Source organism: Panthera uncia, chromosome D4 (genome assembly GCF_023721935.1).
Source record: "Panthera uncia isolate 11264 chromosome D4, Puncia_PCG_1.0, whole genome shotgun sequence".
NCBI lineage: Eukaryota > Metazoa > Chordata > Mammalia > Carnivora > Felidae > Panthera > Panthera uncia.
Window position 1 is genome coordinate 55,498,596 of NC_064807.1, and position 14,587 is coordinate 55,513,182.

Sequence of the window (14,587 nt, forward strand, 5' to 3'; positions counted from 1 at the left end):
AAAATAATTTAAACCATTTTAAGACAGAAAAATATGAATAGACATTTTACCAAAAAAAAAAAAAATACATGAATGGCTAAGCAGCACGTAAAAAGATGATCAACATCATTAGCTATCAAGGAAATGCAAATTAAAATCCTGAGACACCATTATACACGTACACTCATAGTTACAATAATAAAACACAGGGGCACTCAGGTCATGATCTCACGGTTCGTGGGTTCGAGTCCTGCATCTGGCTCTGTGCTGACAGCTCAGAGCCTGGAGCTGGCTTCGGATTCTGTGTGTCTCTCTCTGCCCTTCTCCCGCTCACACTCTATCTCTCTCAAAAATAAAATAAACTATTACCAAAATAAAATAAAATAAAACAAAACAAAAAAACAAAAACAAAAACAAAAACAGAGAATACCAAAAGTGCCTGGCTGGCAGAGTCAGTATAGCATGCAACTCTTGATCTCAAGGTCTTAGTTCCAGCCCCACATTGGGTGTGGAACCTACTTAAAAAACAAAACAAAACGAAACACCACCACCAAAACAAAACAAAACAGATAATACCAAATGTTGGTGAGGATGTGGAGAAACTAAAACCTTCATACTTAGTGGGAATATAAAACATTATAGATACCTTAGAAAACAGTTTGGCAATTTCTAAAAAAGTAAATCATACAGCAATTCCACTCCAAGGAATCCTCTCAAGAAAGAAAAACAAGGGCTCCTGGGTGGCTCAGTCAGTTAAGCATCTGACTTTGGCTCAGGTCATGATCTCACTGTTTGTGAGTTCGAGTCCTGCATCTGGTAAGCTTGAGCCCCAGTTTGGGTTAGCCCAATTTCTTTCTTTCTTTCTCTCTCTCTCTCTCTCTCTCTCTCTCTCTCTCTCTCCCCCCCTCCCTCTCTCTCTCTCTCTCTCTCTGCCCCTTGCTCACTTGCGCCCTCTATCTCTCAAAAAACAAAAAACCCCAACAACTTATGTCTACACCAAGACTGGTATGCAAATACTCAAAGCAGCTACAAAAATATTCATAATAGCTAAATAAAACTAAAAACAATCCAAATGTCCATTGGCTGATCATAGCCATACAACGGAATATGACTCAGCAATAAAAAGGGGCAAAAACTGATACATGCATCAACATGGATGAACCTCAAAAATATTCTAAGTCAAAGAAACCAGACCAAAAGACCACATATTTGATGATTCCATTTGTATGAAATGTCCATAAAAGGCAAATTTAGAAAAACTAAAACATATCATTGGCCTAGGGTGAATTTGGGAATTCATTGTAAAGAAAGTATAGGAACTTTGTGAGAGTGATAAAAATTTCTATAACTGAATCGTGGCACTAGGTAAGATTTTTTACATTTGAAGCCAAAAAGCACAAGCAACAAAAGAAAAATAGGATGAATTGGACTTCATCGAAATTTAAAAAGTTTGTGCCTCAAAGAATGCTATCAAGAAAATGAAATGCCTGGGGTGGCTGCCTCACTTGGTAGAGCATATAACTCTTGATCTCAGGGTCATGAGTTCAAGCCCCACCTTGGGTGTGGTGCCTGCTTTTTAAAAAAAAAAGACAATCCACAAAAGGATAAATATTTGCAGATCATATATCTGACAAGGGATTTCTATCTAGAATATATAAACAACGTTATAACTCAAAAGTAAAAATAAGACCCAATTAATAAACAGAGAAAGGTCCTGAATGGACAGTTCTCCAATAAGCATAAGAAAAATGCTCAATATCACTAGTCATCAAGGACATGCAAACCAAAAACACAATTTTTCCGTTTCACACCTGATAGGATGGTTAAATAAAAAATAGTTAATAGTAAGTAAAGGCATGAATGTGAAGAAATTGGTACCCTCATACACACTAGTAATGGGAATATTAAATGGTGCAGTGGCCTTGGAAAACAAACTGGCAGTTCTTCAAAACGTTAAACACGGATTTACAACAGGACCTAGCAATTCCACAATATACCACTAGGTAGAAGTGAAAAAGAAATGAAAACTTATGTCCAAACAAAACTTGTATATGGATGGTCATAGCAGCATTATTCATAATAACCAAAAGGTGCAAAGAACCCAAATGTCCATCAATGGATGAATAAACAAAATTGATATATCCATACAATGGAACATTATTTGGCCATAAGAAAGAAATGAAATACTCATATGTACTGCAACGTGGATGAACCTTGAAAACATTAGGCTGAGTAAAAGCCAGAAAAGGCCACATATTATAACATTCCATTTATATGAAATGTCCAAAATAGGCGAATATAGTCAGAAGGCAGATTAGTGGTTGCCTCGGGTTAGGGATGGATGTAGGGAGGTTTGGAGGGTAATAGGAAAGAGTATGGAGTTTCTTTTTGGGGTGATGAAAACATTCTAAAATTAACTGTGATGATGGTTGCACAATTCTGTGAATATACAATTATTGAATTGTGCACTATTTTTTTTTTTTTTTTTTGAGAGAGAGAGAGAGAGAGAGAGAGAGGGTGCGTGGTGGAAAGGCAGAGGGAGAGGGAGAGAATGAATCTTAGGCAAACTCCATGCCCGGCGCTGAGCCCAACACTGGGCTCGATCTCACAACTGTGAGATCATGACCTGAGCCGAAATTGAGTCAGATGCTTAACTGACCGAGCCATCCAGGCACCCAAAATTGTGCACTTTAAATGGCTGGATTTTATGGTAAATTGTACCTCAATAAAGCTCTCTAAAACAAAACAAAACAAAAAAGTTGGGCGCCTGGGTGGTTCAGTTAGTTAAGCATCCAACTCTCAATTTTGGCTCAGGTCATGATCCCAGGGTGATGGGATAGAGCCCTGCAAAGAGCTCAGAGCTGAACATGGATCCTGCTTAATATTCTCTCTCCCTCTCCCTCTGCCCCTCCCCAGTTCACACATACACTCTCTCTCAGAACAAAACAAAACAACACAACAAACAATAAGTTAGTGTGTAATGGGGTCTTTGATGTCAAGTGAGAAGCAGAAATGAGATTTTTTTTTTTCTTGAGAGAGAGAGAGAGAGCGCACAAGCAGGGGAGAAGGGCAGAGGGGGAAGAGAATGTTAAGCAGGGGTGCTCATGGGGCTCGATACCACAACCCTGGGATCATGACCTGAGCAGAAATCAAGAGTCAGATGTTCAACTAAGCCACTCCGGTGCCCCAAGAATTTTTAACAGATCTTTCTCTAAAAGGATCTTGTAGTTAGATCAGAAGAGGAAATAGCCAATGGTACTAAGAAAATATTTTCCTTAGGCTCCAGGGAAGGAGGCTCTCTGCAAAAAAGGAACGGGATTGGGGGGAACCTGACTAAGACAAGATGAGGGACTAGGCTCTGAAATCCTTCCCATGGGTGCTAGGGATGGGAAAGGGTCTTTTCTTCTCACAGAGGCATTGTCTGCTTATTAAATGATGCTTGGGAATAGTGTCCCCCAGATTAAGGAAAGGGAAGGGATCTTTTTCTAATTCATCTTACAGTTTTAGCTGGGGCCTAACTTCTCTTACATTATTAAATCTATTCCTGCCAGGGTTACCAATGTCCTATCCTCTAACTGCCTGAAACAGTATGAACTTATCTTTGTTTGATCTCTGTAGCATTAGAGACTATTAGCCACAATAACTCCAACTCTTCCTTTAGCTGCCACAGTGGTGAATGCCTTTACTTCACCATCACTTGTCCTGGGCATTATCAAACATCAAATCCCAGTCCTGACCCTTCTCCTCAGGGTCTTCCCCTCCCCCTCCTTTGATGGACATTTCCATGAGAATTTGCCACCAGTACTTCAATCTTACATAGTAGTGAGGTGGATGAAGAACATAAGAGACATGCATTAAATTTATATAGTTTTGGCTCCAAGTCAGGAATAATCAATAGGACAAGATGGAATGCTATGTAAGATGGGCAATTAGGTCTGATAAATGGCAGCAAAGGTTGGAAAACTAGGGTGGCCTCCTGGCCTCCACAGAAGCAAAGGGCAAAGGGTGTTCTAGCGCGAAAGAACACAACAGAGGAGGGAATGCAACACTGTTTGGGGCTTTAGACAGTGGGTTTGTGTACTCCATGTTGCCTGTGCTTTTCAGCCATCTCTGCTATTAGCAGAAGAATTTAATAAAACATGTTACATGAAAAAAAAAAAAAAGCCGGTGGGATAACAGGAGTGATTTGGGAAGAAGTAGAAGTGAATTCAGACAACTCCAACCACTTCCCAAAAGTTTTCAGGTGTAGCCAGGTCTGCACAAGATGGCTGATGCCATCTGTGCCTCATAGGAGGGGAGAGTGACCCTCTTCCTAGTCCCTGTAGGACAGTGGGGACTCCCCCACCTCTCAGACACACATATTTACATTATTATTTTATTCTACTTTGGAGACCACCCTCCAGTCCCTTAGATGCATTCAAAGCAGCAGTTAGGGACCATGCCCCACTATGATTTTGAATTATAAAATAACGAAGTCCCAGATGTCAGTAGCTCCTGGCTGCATGGTGGTAAGAAGTGTGGCTAAGCCTCTCTTGCAGATGATCCAGCACCTGTATAGGCCAGGCGAGATTGTTCTTCAGCTCTCCCTGTGGCCACAAAGCCAGCACTTGCAGCCTAGGCTACCTCTGTTGGGCCAGAACTAGCTGCCTGAACCAGGAGCTCACAGCACCATCCACTCGCATCACCAAAGCTATGCCCAGGAAAAGTCCCACGCTGCTCACAATGAAGCCCACAGCCTCAAAAATGAACCTGCAAAGAAATGTGGAGAATTCTCAGGGGACACTGAAAGTAGATCTGGAGGCCTTTTCCCTGATGAGACAAAACCTGCCCGCCCTGATGTTCATTCTTTCATCCAAGCTTACCCACCCCAATGCCAATACTTCTCAAGCAAATCCACTCACTTGGGAGCAAACACCTTCCAGACCATGAGATGCCTGCGGAGGATGGAGGCTGCCAAGGCACAGGCCAGAATCTAAGAAAGGATACGAAAGGTCAAGTTATTTGGGAAGGGGAGAAGCAGCAGGTCAAAGGGAGAAGTGCTATAGGCCCGTATGAAGAATGGGTGAGTAGGAAACTAGCGCATGTCAGTGAAAAAAAAACCCTAGATGAGGAATTGGGAGACCTAATTCTTTTCCTGGCCTCACCATGACTCACTGTGTGACCTTGAGCAAGCACTATCCATCTGTGCTTATACTCAGGCTCTGCCTTCCAGGGTGGAGGAAAATGTCAGAGTCACACCTTCTGCCTCTGAAGGGAAAGAAGATCCATGACCACAGCCTGGGAAAGAATCCTGGCCATCACCTCAGTTTTTCCAGTCTGTCCACTAATGGAGGAATCCCCAAATGCAACCAGCAGAGTCCAGATCTAGCTTGTAGAGAGGAAACAATCCATGACTAGGATTAAGGAGACTCAGGTCTAAGTCTCAATATAACCACTTGAGGCCACTGGCCTTGGGCAACTATTTTTCTTAACTGTACTTCAGTCAAGGCTGTCTCCTAGGGTTTTGGTAAAGTATGAAAAAAAGAATGTGATGTACACACATGAGAAAAGGTCACTAACCCTGTGATCTCTCCCTGTACCTACCTGAATACCAAGGACAAAGAAGTACTTGAGGCCCAGCTGCAGCAGTGCTGCATTGAAGTGATGAGGTGCATCCCGGAGCCGCATCTCCATCAGTGGCTCCTCCTCCTCCTCAGGCTTGACTCTGGATTCAGTTTCATTCCCTAGGGGCTGCCACTTCTTCCGGGGTCCTTGACTCTCACATAGGAAGGGCCAGAGCAGAAGCAATGGGCAACCTACTGCCTCAGAGGAAGGCAGGACTAGAATCAATGGAGGACCCAGGGACCAGGCCACCCTGGCCCCCAACCACCCTAGTTGACTGAGGCTCCAATTACCATTGGCCAAGGGGTGCCAAAGATCCAACAAAATCACATCTCCCCACTCAAATCCAGGACTTTCTTTTCTTTCCACAAATTCAGAGTAAACAAGGGAAGCAAGAGAGGAATGAGGAGTTACCTGCAAAGAGGAGATGGGAGGCAAAGGTGTTGGCTCCCACCAGCAGAGCAGGCAGCCAGGTGGAGGAACCATGACCCTCTGGGAATCCCACGAAGGCTGCGTGCCAATGAATGGCTGGAAAGACAGGCTGGTGGCCCGTGGAGTAGAACGTCTGTGTGGCCATGAGGGCCCAGGCAGAAACTGCCTGCCATGGCACAGTAAAAGGACCTGGGGGAAGAGATATACCTTTTCACAGTCACATCCCATTCTCTAATCCATAGCCTACTGCCTCATGATCATATACTCCTACTACTTCAGTGCTATACACACACACACACACAGACACACACACTTGCACATGCCAATCATCCAACCTCTTTACATTCAACACTCTGTTATTCTAATTCCCTCTGTGGCACTAAGTCCCCGTTACTCTAAATCTGAACATTTCAACTATGATCTATCTCTTTCTCTCTCTCATATATGCACAGCTCACTGTTGACATCACATACTCATAATTCACCACTCCCATCACTGGAAAATCAGGAAATGCACTCATGAAGATGCAGCATTTCCATAAGAAATGAGTCTTGGAGTACTCCTGTCTGTCTCCTCCATGAACCTTGCTGGCCTTGAAAGCCAGTGGGAGGGATCAATTAGCTTGGCTACAGCAGATAAGAGGACATCTGGAGAACCCTCCCAACCGTGTGAAGAATCTGAGGAGCAACACCTCCCTGAAAACAAGAGGGGCCGAAGTCACATCACTACTGTCCTTGGATGAACCAGGGCTGAGAAATGTATTTACCAGGGGTGGTGATGGATATCCCAGCAGCAAGCAGATGCAGGAGAAGGAAGCTCTGCAGAAACAGAAGCAGGAACACAAGGCTAATGCGTTCTGCATGCAAAAGCAGAAGTGGGAAGGCCAAAAGGGTGAGAGCTGTGACCATAGCAGCTGAGTAGACACTCCCCAACTGATAAGCTGCCACAGTCAAGGGGCCCTGGGATTTGGTCCTCTCTAGACGGCCCCGGAACTCCTCCTGCATATGTCGGTAGATTTGAGGAACCACATAATCCAGGTCAGCGCGAGAAGTTGGGGGGCCTGAGAAGGGAGTGAGGACAGTCCTGGTCCTTGGAGCACCTGTTGTAGCCTTCACTAGCACTGTCACAGGCCTCCAGAGCAGCAGCATGAGCCCTGAAGCAGCCAATCCTGCCACAGCCCTGGGCAGCACAACTGATGCTCCAGCAACCAGGGCCCGGAGACGTGGGGGTGCTTCATCTGCTCCTGATGCCAATGCCCAGTAAGCGGCAGTGCCTAGTACCATTAAGGGCAGCCCCCAGCGCACAAAGAGCACAGAGGGCTCAGGGCTCTTGAGGTTACTATAGCGGCGAAGCCACAGGCGCACAGCAACTAACAGGGCTACCAAAGCCCCCACACAAGCTCCATACCACAAATTCTTGGCTCGACCACCCACCATGGATGCCAAGGGACTCAGCCAGGGAGAGGAATGGCAAGCAGGTGTCTCTTCAGGGCACCGATGAAAAAGTCCAGCTAGCCTTATACATAAAAGCAACCCAACTCCAAGTCCCAGGGCATGTGTGCCATTGTGCCGTGGCGGGCCTGTTGAGGCCGAAAGGCAAAAGCGGGGTATTGTGAGAAGCTTAGGTGGCAGCAGCTTGCCCTCCCAGTGAAGTTGGGCAACCAGGAGCAAGATGAATGAGCCCAAAAGGAAGGGGGTGGCCCTGGCCTCAGCTACAACAAAACTGTCAGAGAAGAAAGCAGCAAAACGAATGAGCAGGAATAACAGAACAGGCCCAGGGATGGGCAGTAGGGCTGCCGGGGGCCTCTTGGACCCCCAGCCAGCCCACGCTTTCCACAAAAAAGGCAGGAGTGAGCCCACTGCAGCCATGGCCCCTAGGACCACTGGATCCGGCTTCAGTCCGGTAGCTGTCAGGAGTCCAGCACACACTATGGCACCAGCCAGACCATAGGCCATGGGTGTTAGGAGGAGGGGGCAGAAGTAGAAGCCTGGGGATGTTACCCACTGGGATACCAGCAAGCAAAGAAAACAGGCAGCAGCCATGAGAGCAGCACCCCCTGCCATGCGAACCAAAGAGAAACGAGCCCAAGACTCAATGCACATGGCCCGAACTCCCCGCAGGAACTGCTGCAGCTCAGTAATCACAGTCTGTAGTGCTGCCTCAGCCCCCTGGGGGCTTTGCAGAAGCCGCTGGTAGTCAGCAGAGGCCTTGGAGAAGAGGTTCTGCAGTCGATGAAGTTCCTTAATTTGAAGGTCCTGAGCAGCAGCTGAGTAGGTGTGAAGAAATCGGGATACCTGGCAAAAATGGTCAGAGGCCAAGGGAACACATCAAAGACATAAACCGGGACAGAGGCAAGGGTTAGTGTTACCAAAGCAGGTATCTGGAAAACAGGGACCCAAACTCTGTCCAAGACAGGGGGGAAGTGAGGGATAATGAAGGAGGACATGGCTATGGACAGTGGGATTAAAAATGAACAAAGGACAATGAAGTGATCATTATGCTTCTCCCATGCCCACCCTAGCTCTATCACCTGGAAACCCAACCCATCACCTACCTGCTGGGCATTGAGATGAAGAGCTGAGGCTTGGGCCAGAGCAGAGGAGTGAGGCTGGGGGTCTTCAACCACTGAGAACAGCTCAACCATTACCTCCCCGATGTTCCCAAATGGAATGGGCAGGCCCAGCAGCAGGGCCAGCGTAGGTACAAGGTTGATTTGAGGAACTATCTCCGGCTCCTAAAGGAAAAGAAGAGGGGCCAATGGGTTCACCACAAAGCTGAGATCGGGATTTCGAATGGAAGACAGGGACCTAGGTAGGAAATGGATGGGGAATGCCCAGGGTAAAGAATTTGGGGATCTAAAGTGGAGGGATCCACAAGAATGCTGTGATCTTGATGAGGATGAATACCAGGAGATCCGACAAAGCACACCCCAGACCTCACCTGTGGTAGGGCACTGGGAAAGAGAGCTGTGGGACTGTACAGAAAAAGTGCAGCTGAGATCTCCAGCTCACTATCCCCTCCGTGGTCCCCAGTCATGGTCATTCCATGGTCCCCAATCACCACCAGCAGTGTGTCATTCTCCAGACGATCCACAAGTCCCCTGAAGGCCAAGAAATATGTCAGGGGGTAGGAATGGATGAAGATTTTCCTTGGAGACCCATTTACCCCCAGCCATAACTTCCAACAGGAGGGCTTAGACATTTGGCAAAGAGATACCTCTTCATTCACAACCCTACTGCCCAAAGCCACATGCTGAGTCACTCAAGATGAATGAGGCTCCTAGCTTCAAAAGAAAGGCCTAGAAAAGACAGAATTCAGCAAGGAAAGAGGCTCCAAGATAAAGACTTTTTCTCTTGGGCCAATATATCCTGAGATTCTCAGACACAAACCCACTCCCCCAGCCAATAACCCACACTCACTGGATCACCTGGTCCATTTGGCTAAGTTTCTTGGCCATTTCAGGGTGGTGAGGGCCATGCTTGTGGCCACAGTGATCCACACCCAGGAAGTGAGCAATCAGCATATCCCATTCACTACTGTCCACTGTGAAAGGAAGAACACTGAGCACAGGGGACTAAGGCCACTCCTCAACCCCAGCCAGCTTTTGACAATCTATCAAGGGACGTAAGCCCAGGCCACTGCACCCATGGGAGGGTCAGAATTTGTGACCTGAAGCAACCCTCCCCAGCTCCTAATCTTAGTCAGACCTGCCTCTGGCCCAATGCTCACTGGTTGGGTAGAGGTGTTCCAGGATGCCATTGTCCACTGTGTGCAGGTCTCTCACATTGAAAGATGGGAAGAAGAAAGCTTGAGAGAAAACTCCAGGAAAAAGATCTTTCCAGGTATCATCTCCCATGAAGACCACACGCCTTCCTGCAGGGACATGAGAGTGGGTCACAGCCTGAGCAGGAGTCAAGGCAGGGGTAAAAAGAAGACGGGGACCTTTAAAGACTCGTCAGAAATCTCAACCATGCACTCGAAGGGACAGCAATTTCATCCAACAACTCTTTATTTTTCAAGGCCTAAGATTTTCTGCCAAGAAGCTTTCCCTGTTAACCATACTTTCCCCAATAACAAGACTTTTCACTTCTTGTTTCTACAAAAGGCTCTGCTAATTCCCAATTCTTGGCTATCTTTGCTGATCTGTCTTTCCTGGGTATATGTTACATTTTCCAAATCAGTGAGTGGACAGGGCATGGACTGACTCTCTGCTTTCTCACTTGTGAGAATAACAGGATTCACATCTTCTCCTCGTCTCTCCACTGCCCCTTACTGAGAGCTCCCCCTAAATAAAACCAACATTCCATGCAGACTAGAAACTCCAGAAGGACAAAGCCCAGACCCCTACTTGCTGCATGCAGGGCCCTGGTCTCTTTCTCTTCCCCTGTCCTTCCACAGCATAGTCTAGCAAGCAGCTGGACACCCAAAGTTCTGGTTCTCTGACTTCTAAAGACAAAATCTGCTAAGGTACTCTTGGACTCTAAAGAGGCCCAAACTAACCTGCACTGGCAAGCTGCTTAATGAGATTGTCTTCCACTATGGCATAGCTGGCAAAGTTACTGCCAGCATCAATAAAGGTAGGCAGTGAGCCAGTGGTGAGGGCCTTGAGGCGCTGCATGGTGGTGGTGGGGGGATCAGCCTTAGACTGGTAGAGCCTGGCATGGTGGGGCTGAATCTCCAGGATCCTCTGCAAATAGTCCAGTTTACCCAGGAAGGGCAGAGAGACAGGAGGTTCCCCAGGCCCATGTGAGTGCTGGGGCTGGGCAAAGTCAAATCGCAGAGCATCTATTAGCACCAACACAAGCCGAGAGAATCGAGAAGGCATCCAGCAGGCCCCGGGTTTCCCTTGGCTTCCCCATGGCAGGGACCCAGGGCCTGGGGGCTCTTGGCAGCTGCTATGGTTGGTGAGCTCCAAACGGGTGAGCAGGAAACCACTGGTGAAGAGGGCAATGCCAACGTAGAAGAGGAAGCCGACCCAGGCCAGGAAGAGCAGCACTGAGATCTTCTGCATCCTGCTGGTAGCGGGCAGGGAGTTCATCACTGTGGGGTAAAGAACCAATGGATATTCTGGTCCCTCAATACAAAGCCAAGCTAGAATCACTTCCTCTTGGAAGCCTTCCAGAAGATAAACAGCCCCATAGCCAACCCAATGCAATGTTCCTCTCCACCAGTTACACCGGTGTTTCTGAAGGTGAGGTCCGCAGATTACGGGCATCAACCTGGAGCAGCCGTTTAAAATGCTGATTTCCAGGCCCCACCCCAGATCTACTGAATCGGGATCTTTCGGGGTGGAGCATAGGGATTTGCACATGTACTCCAGGAGATTCTAATGATGAAAAGCACAGTCCACCAGGGAAACTTATTTCAAGTGGTACACTGCTCTCTGACAGCTCATTTCTCCGCCTCTCTCCTTGCCAATCTCAACACCCTTGGGGTGCCCAGGGCTCGCAGCGCAGGGGAACCTGGGCCGGAATGACGGCGCCGCCTGGTGGAGACCAAGAGGACCAAGGGGAGGAGTCACGCTCCACTTCTGGAAGGCCAGGATCGCCAGGAGACCAACCAGAGTCACGACCTACCCCGCGCAGCAAAGCAGAGTCGCGGGGTCTACGACCGGTGGGCCTCGCCGGGACCCACACGTCAGAACAGCTCTGCCTCCTCTGGTGGCTACCTGGCCATCTCCTGGGCACCCTGGCTCCGGTACTTAGCCGGCTGCGAGCTGCGGGGGATGGTTTGATTCGGGAAAAGGGATTGAGGAGTAGGGAGTAGGTTCTCGGAGACCCTGGCTCACCTTGAAAGGCGCCCGGAAGCGCAGAGGCTACGCCTGCGCACTGGTGGTACCATAGACAGACGCGGGCCGGACAGAGCGGCCCACAGGGGCCCCATCGCCATCTGCTGGCGCCTCCGAGGAGGTTCCTAAAGGAACGCAGGTCTGTAGTTTAGGGGAATTAGGGGCAAGGAACAAAGCTACAACTCAGTGAACCACTGGTCATTCTTGGTTAAGGTTAAGAGCTGGCCTTTTGGAATCAAACTTAGCTTGAATCCTAGCTCTGCCACTCACTGGCATTATTGGGCATTACCTCATCTGTAAAATAGGGATAAATAATATTTATTTTCTACTTGCTTAGCTGACACCGATAGGTTTTATTATTCCTCCTCTTCATGTCTTTCACTGGATCTTCCAACTCAATAATCCAAAAGATAATCCAATTTAAAAATGAGCAAAGGTAGGGGCATCTGGCTGGCTCAGTTGGTAGAGCATGCAACTCTTCATCTTGGGGTCATGAGTTCAAGCCCCACGTTGGGCATAGAGCCTACTTTAAAAAAATAAAAATAAGGGGTGCCTGGGTGGCTCAGTCAGTTGAGCATCTGACTCTTGGTTTTGGCTGGGGTCCTGGTCTACTGGTTCATGGGATCTAGTCCTGCATTGAGCTCTGTGCTGGCAGTGCAGAGCCTGCTTGGGATTGTCTCTCTGCCCCTCCCCTATTCTCTCCCCCCCCCCCCCCAATAAATGAATAAACATTTTAAAAAGTAAGTAAATAAAAATAAAATTTTAAAATGGGAAAAGGATAGGGGTGCCTGGGTGGCTCAGTTGGTTAAGTGTCCAACTCTTGATCTCAGCTTAGTTCTCGATCTCAGGGTTCTGAGTTCAAACTCTGTGTTGGGCTCCACATGTATCCTACTTAAAGAAAAAAAATGGATCTGAATAGACATTTCTCCAAAGAAAATACACAATGACCAATTAGCACAGAAAAAGATGCTCAATATCACTAGCCATCAGGGAAATACTAGAGATACCACTTCAAACCCCACTAGGATGGCTGTAATAGAAAAGACAAATAACAAGAATTGGGTGTGGAGAAATTTGAACACTGCCCTTGGGATTGTAAAATGGTGCTTTGGAAAACAGTCTGGCAATTCTTCAAAAGGTTAAACATAGAGTTACCATATGCCCCAGCAATTCCACTCATAGATGTATACCAAAGAGAAATGAAACACATATGTTCACACAAAAACTTGCACATGACAGCTCATAGCAACAAAACAACCCAAATGGCCTTCACTGATGAAAAGATAAACAAAATATGGTATATGTGCACAATTGAATATTGTTCAGCCATAAAAAGGAATGAAGTACTGCTACATGCTATTACATGGATGAACCTTAAAAATATTGAAAGAAGACAATCACAAAATAGCATTTTATATTACTCCATTTACATGAATATGTAAAGCTAAAGGGACAGGAAGTTAGTGGGTTCCTAGGGCTAGGGAGGAGAGAGGAATGACTGCTAATGGGTATAGGGTTTTGGTGGTCGGAAAGAAATGGAGGAGAGATGATGAAAATGTTCTAAAATTGTGATGGTTGCACAACTCTAAATATACTACAAATGATTGAATTTACACTTTAAATGGGTTAATTGTAGTGTATGTGAATTACATCTCAGTAGATGTACTACTGTAAACAAAACAAAAACCCTCTGCACTGGTTTCACATTTCATGGTAAAGCCCAAGTTCTTGTGGTAGTCCTACATAGCGGCAGTAGAAGTCTATACACCAGCTCCCTCTCTGATGCATCTCGCTGCCACCTCTTTGCTTCCTTAACTCTGCTCCATCCATTGTAGCTCCTTTGCTCTTCCAGTTATAAGGCAGGCAAGCTCTGCCTCAAAGCCACTACATTTAGGATCTCCAGTCAGCTCTATTCCCAGGTGGCCAAATGGGCCTTCCCCTCCTTTCCATATCTAAGCTCAAATATAACATCCAGAGGCTTCCTGGAACCCTCTAATGTTACAGATTACAGCCACTTCACCAAATTCCTCACATTCCTTCCTTTCTTTAATTTCTTTCATAGCACAACTCACCAGCATGTGAAATACTAAACATCTTATTAATGGTTTGTCTCTTCCAAATAGGACTTAAACTCATTGAGGGGCACCTGGCTGGCTCAGTCGGTACAGCATGTGATTCTTGATCTCACAATTGCAAGTTCAAGCCCCATGTTAGGTGTAGAAATTACTTAAAAATGAAATCTTTAAAAATAAATTTTAAAATCTTAAAGGAAAAAATTTAAGCTCATTGAGAACAGGGAATTGTTTCTCATTACTATATCCTTAGTGCCTGGCATGTATTTGAGGTTCAACAGTCATCAAATGATACACAAATTCATTACTATATCCTTAGTGCCTGGCATGTATTTGAGGTTCAACAGCCATCAAATGATACACAAATTCTAATTCAGACATATGTTGAAAAATGTCATCGCTCCACCTCCATCCCAATGGCTCCTTACTTCAGTTCAGGCCTCATCACCCTCCAGGATGGAGGTCGCCTTCTTACTGCCCTTCAGCCTCTCACCTCTCCTTCAAATACCCTGTCCACATTGCAACAGGACAGCTGTATCTAAAACACTAATATGACTACCTAAATCTTCCTAAGTCTTCATGGGAGGGCAGAAAAAACCCTTCATGGACCCCTCCCTATCCTAAAGCTAAAGTCCAAACTCTTCAGTACTCTATCTCCCTATGACTGGCTCTTGCCATACAGTCACACCCCTAACATCCCACCCACCCTTCAGTC

General features: G+C 46.5%; 1 protein-coding gene across 3 annotated transcripts; it reads right to left on the reverse strand.

Moving 5' to 3' along the window:
* Positions 1-2,476: 2,476 nt before the first annotated feature.
* On the reverse strand, positions 2,477-12,498 carry PIGO (phosphatidylinositol glycan anchor biosynthesis class O). Of its 3 annotated transcripts, none has more exons than XM_049625695.1 (11): positions 11,801-12,498; positions 10,513-11,052; positions 9,742-9,885; positions 9,432-9,555; positions 8,953-9,112; positions 8,567-8,746; positions 6,779-8,306; positions 5,995-6,201; positions 5,563-5,777; positions 4,881-4,951; positions 2,477-4,728 (listed from the first exon to the last, which is right to left on the reverse strand). In XM_049625695.1, exons 2-11 carry the CDS (start codon positions 11,048-11,050, stop codon positions 4,599-4,601), a joined length of 3,297 nt encoding a protein of 1,098 aa, XP_049481652.1. In that variant the 5' UTR covers positions 11,051-11,052; positions 11,801-12,498; the 3' UTR covers positions 2,477-4,598. The 3 variants fall into 3 exon arrangements, with proteins under 3 accessions (XP_049481652.1, XP_049481644.1, XP_049481639.1); XM_049625687.1 differs by having other exon boundaries at positions 11,589-12,498; XM_049625682.1 differs by having other exon boundaries at positions 10,513-12,498.
* Between the last annotated feature and the right edge of the window lie 2,089 nt (positions 12,499-14,587).

Coding starts and splice junctions, on each gene's coding strand:
- PIGO (XM_049625682.1), bottom strand. CDS start 11,323: ATGTGCAAATCCCTATGCTCCACCCCGAAAGATCCCGATTCAGTAGAT. Junction 9,886..10,512: donor TAAGCAGCTTGCCAGTGCAG/GTTAGTTTGGGC, acceptor ATGTCCCTGCAG/GAAGGCGTGTGGTCTTCATG. Junction 4,729..4,880: donor TGGAAGGTGTTTGCTCCCAA/GTGAGTGGATTT, acceptor ATTTCTTTGCAG/GTTCATTTTTGAGGCTGTGG.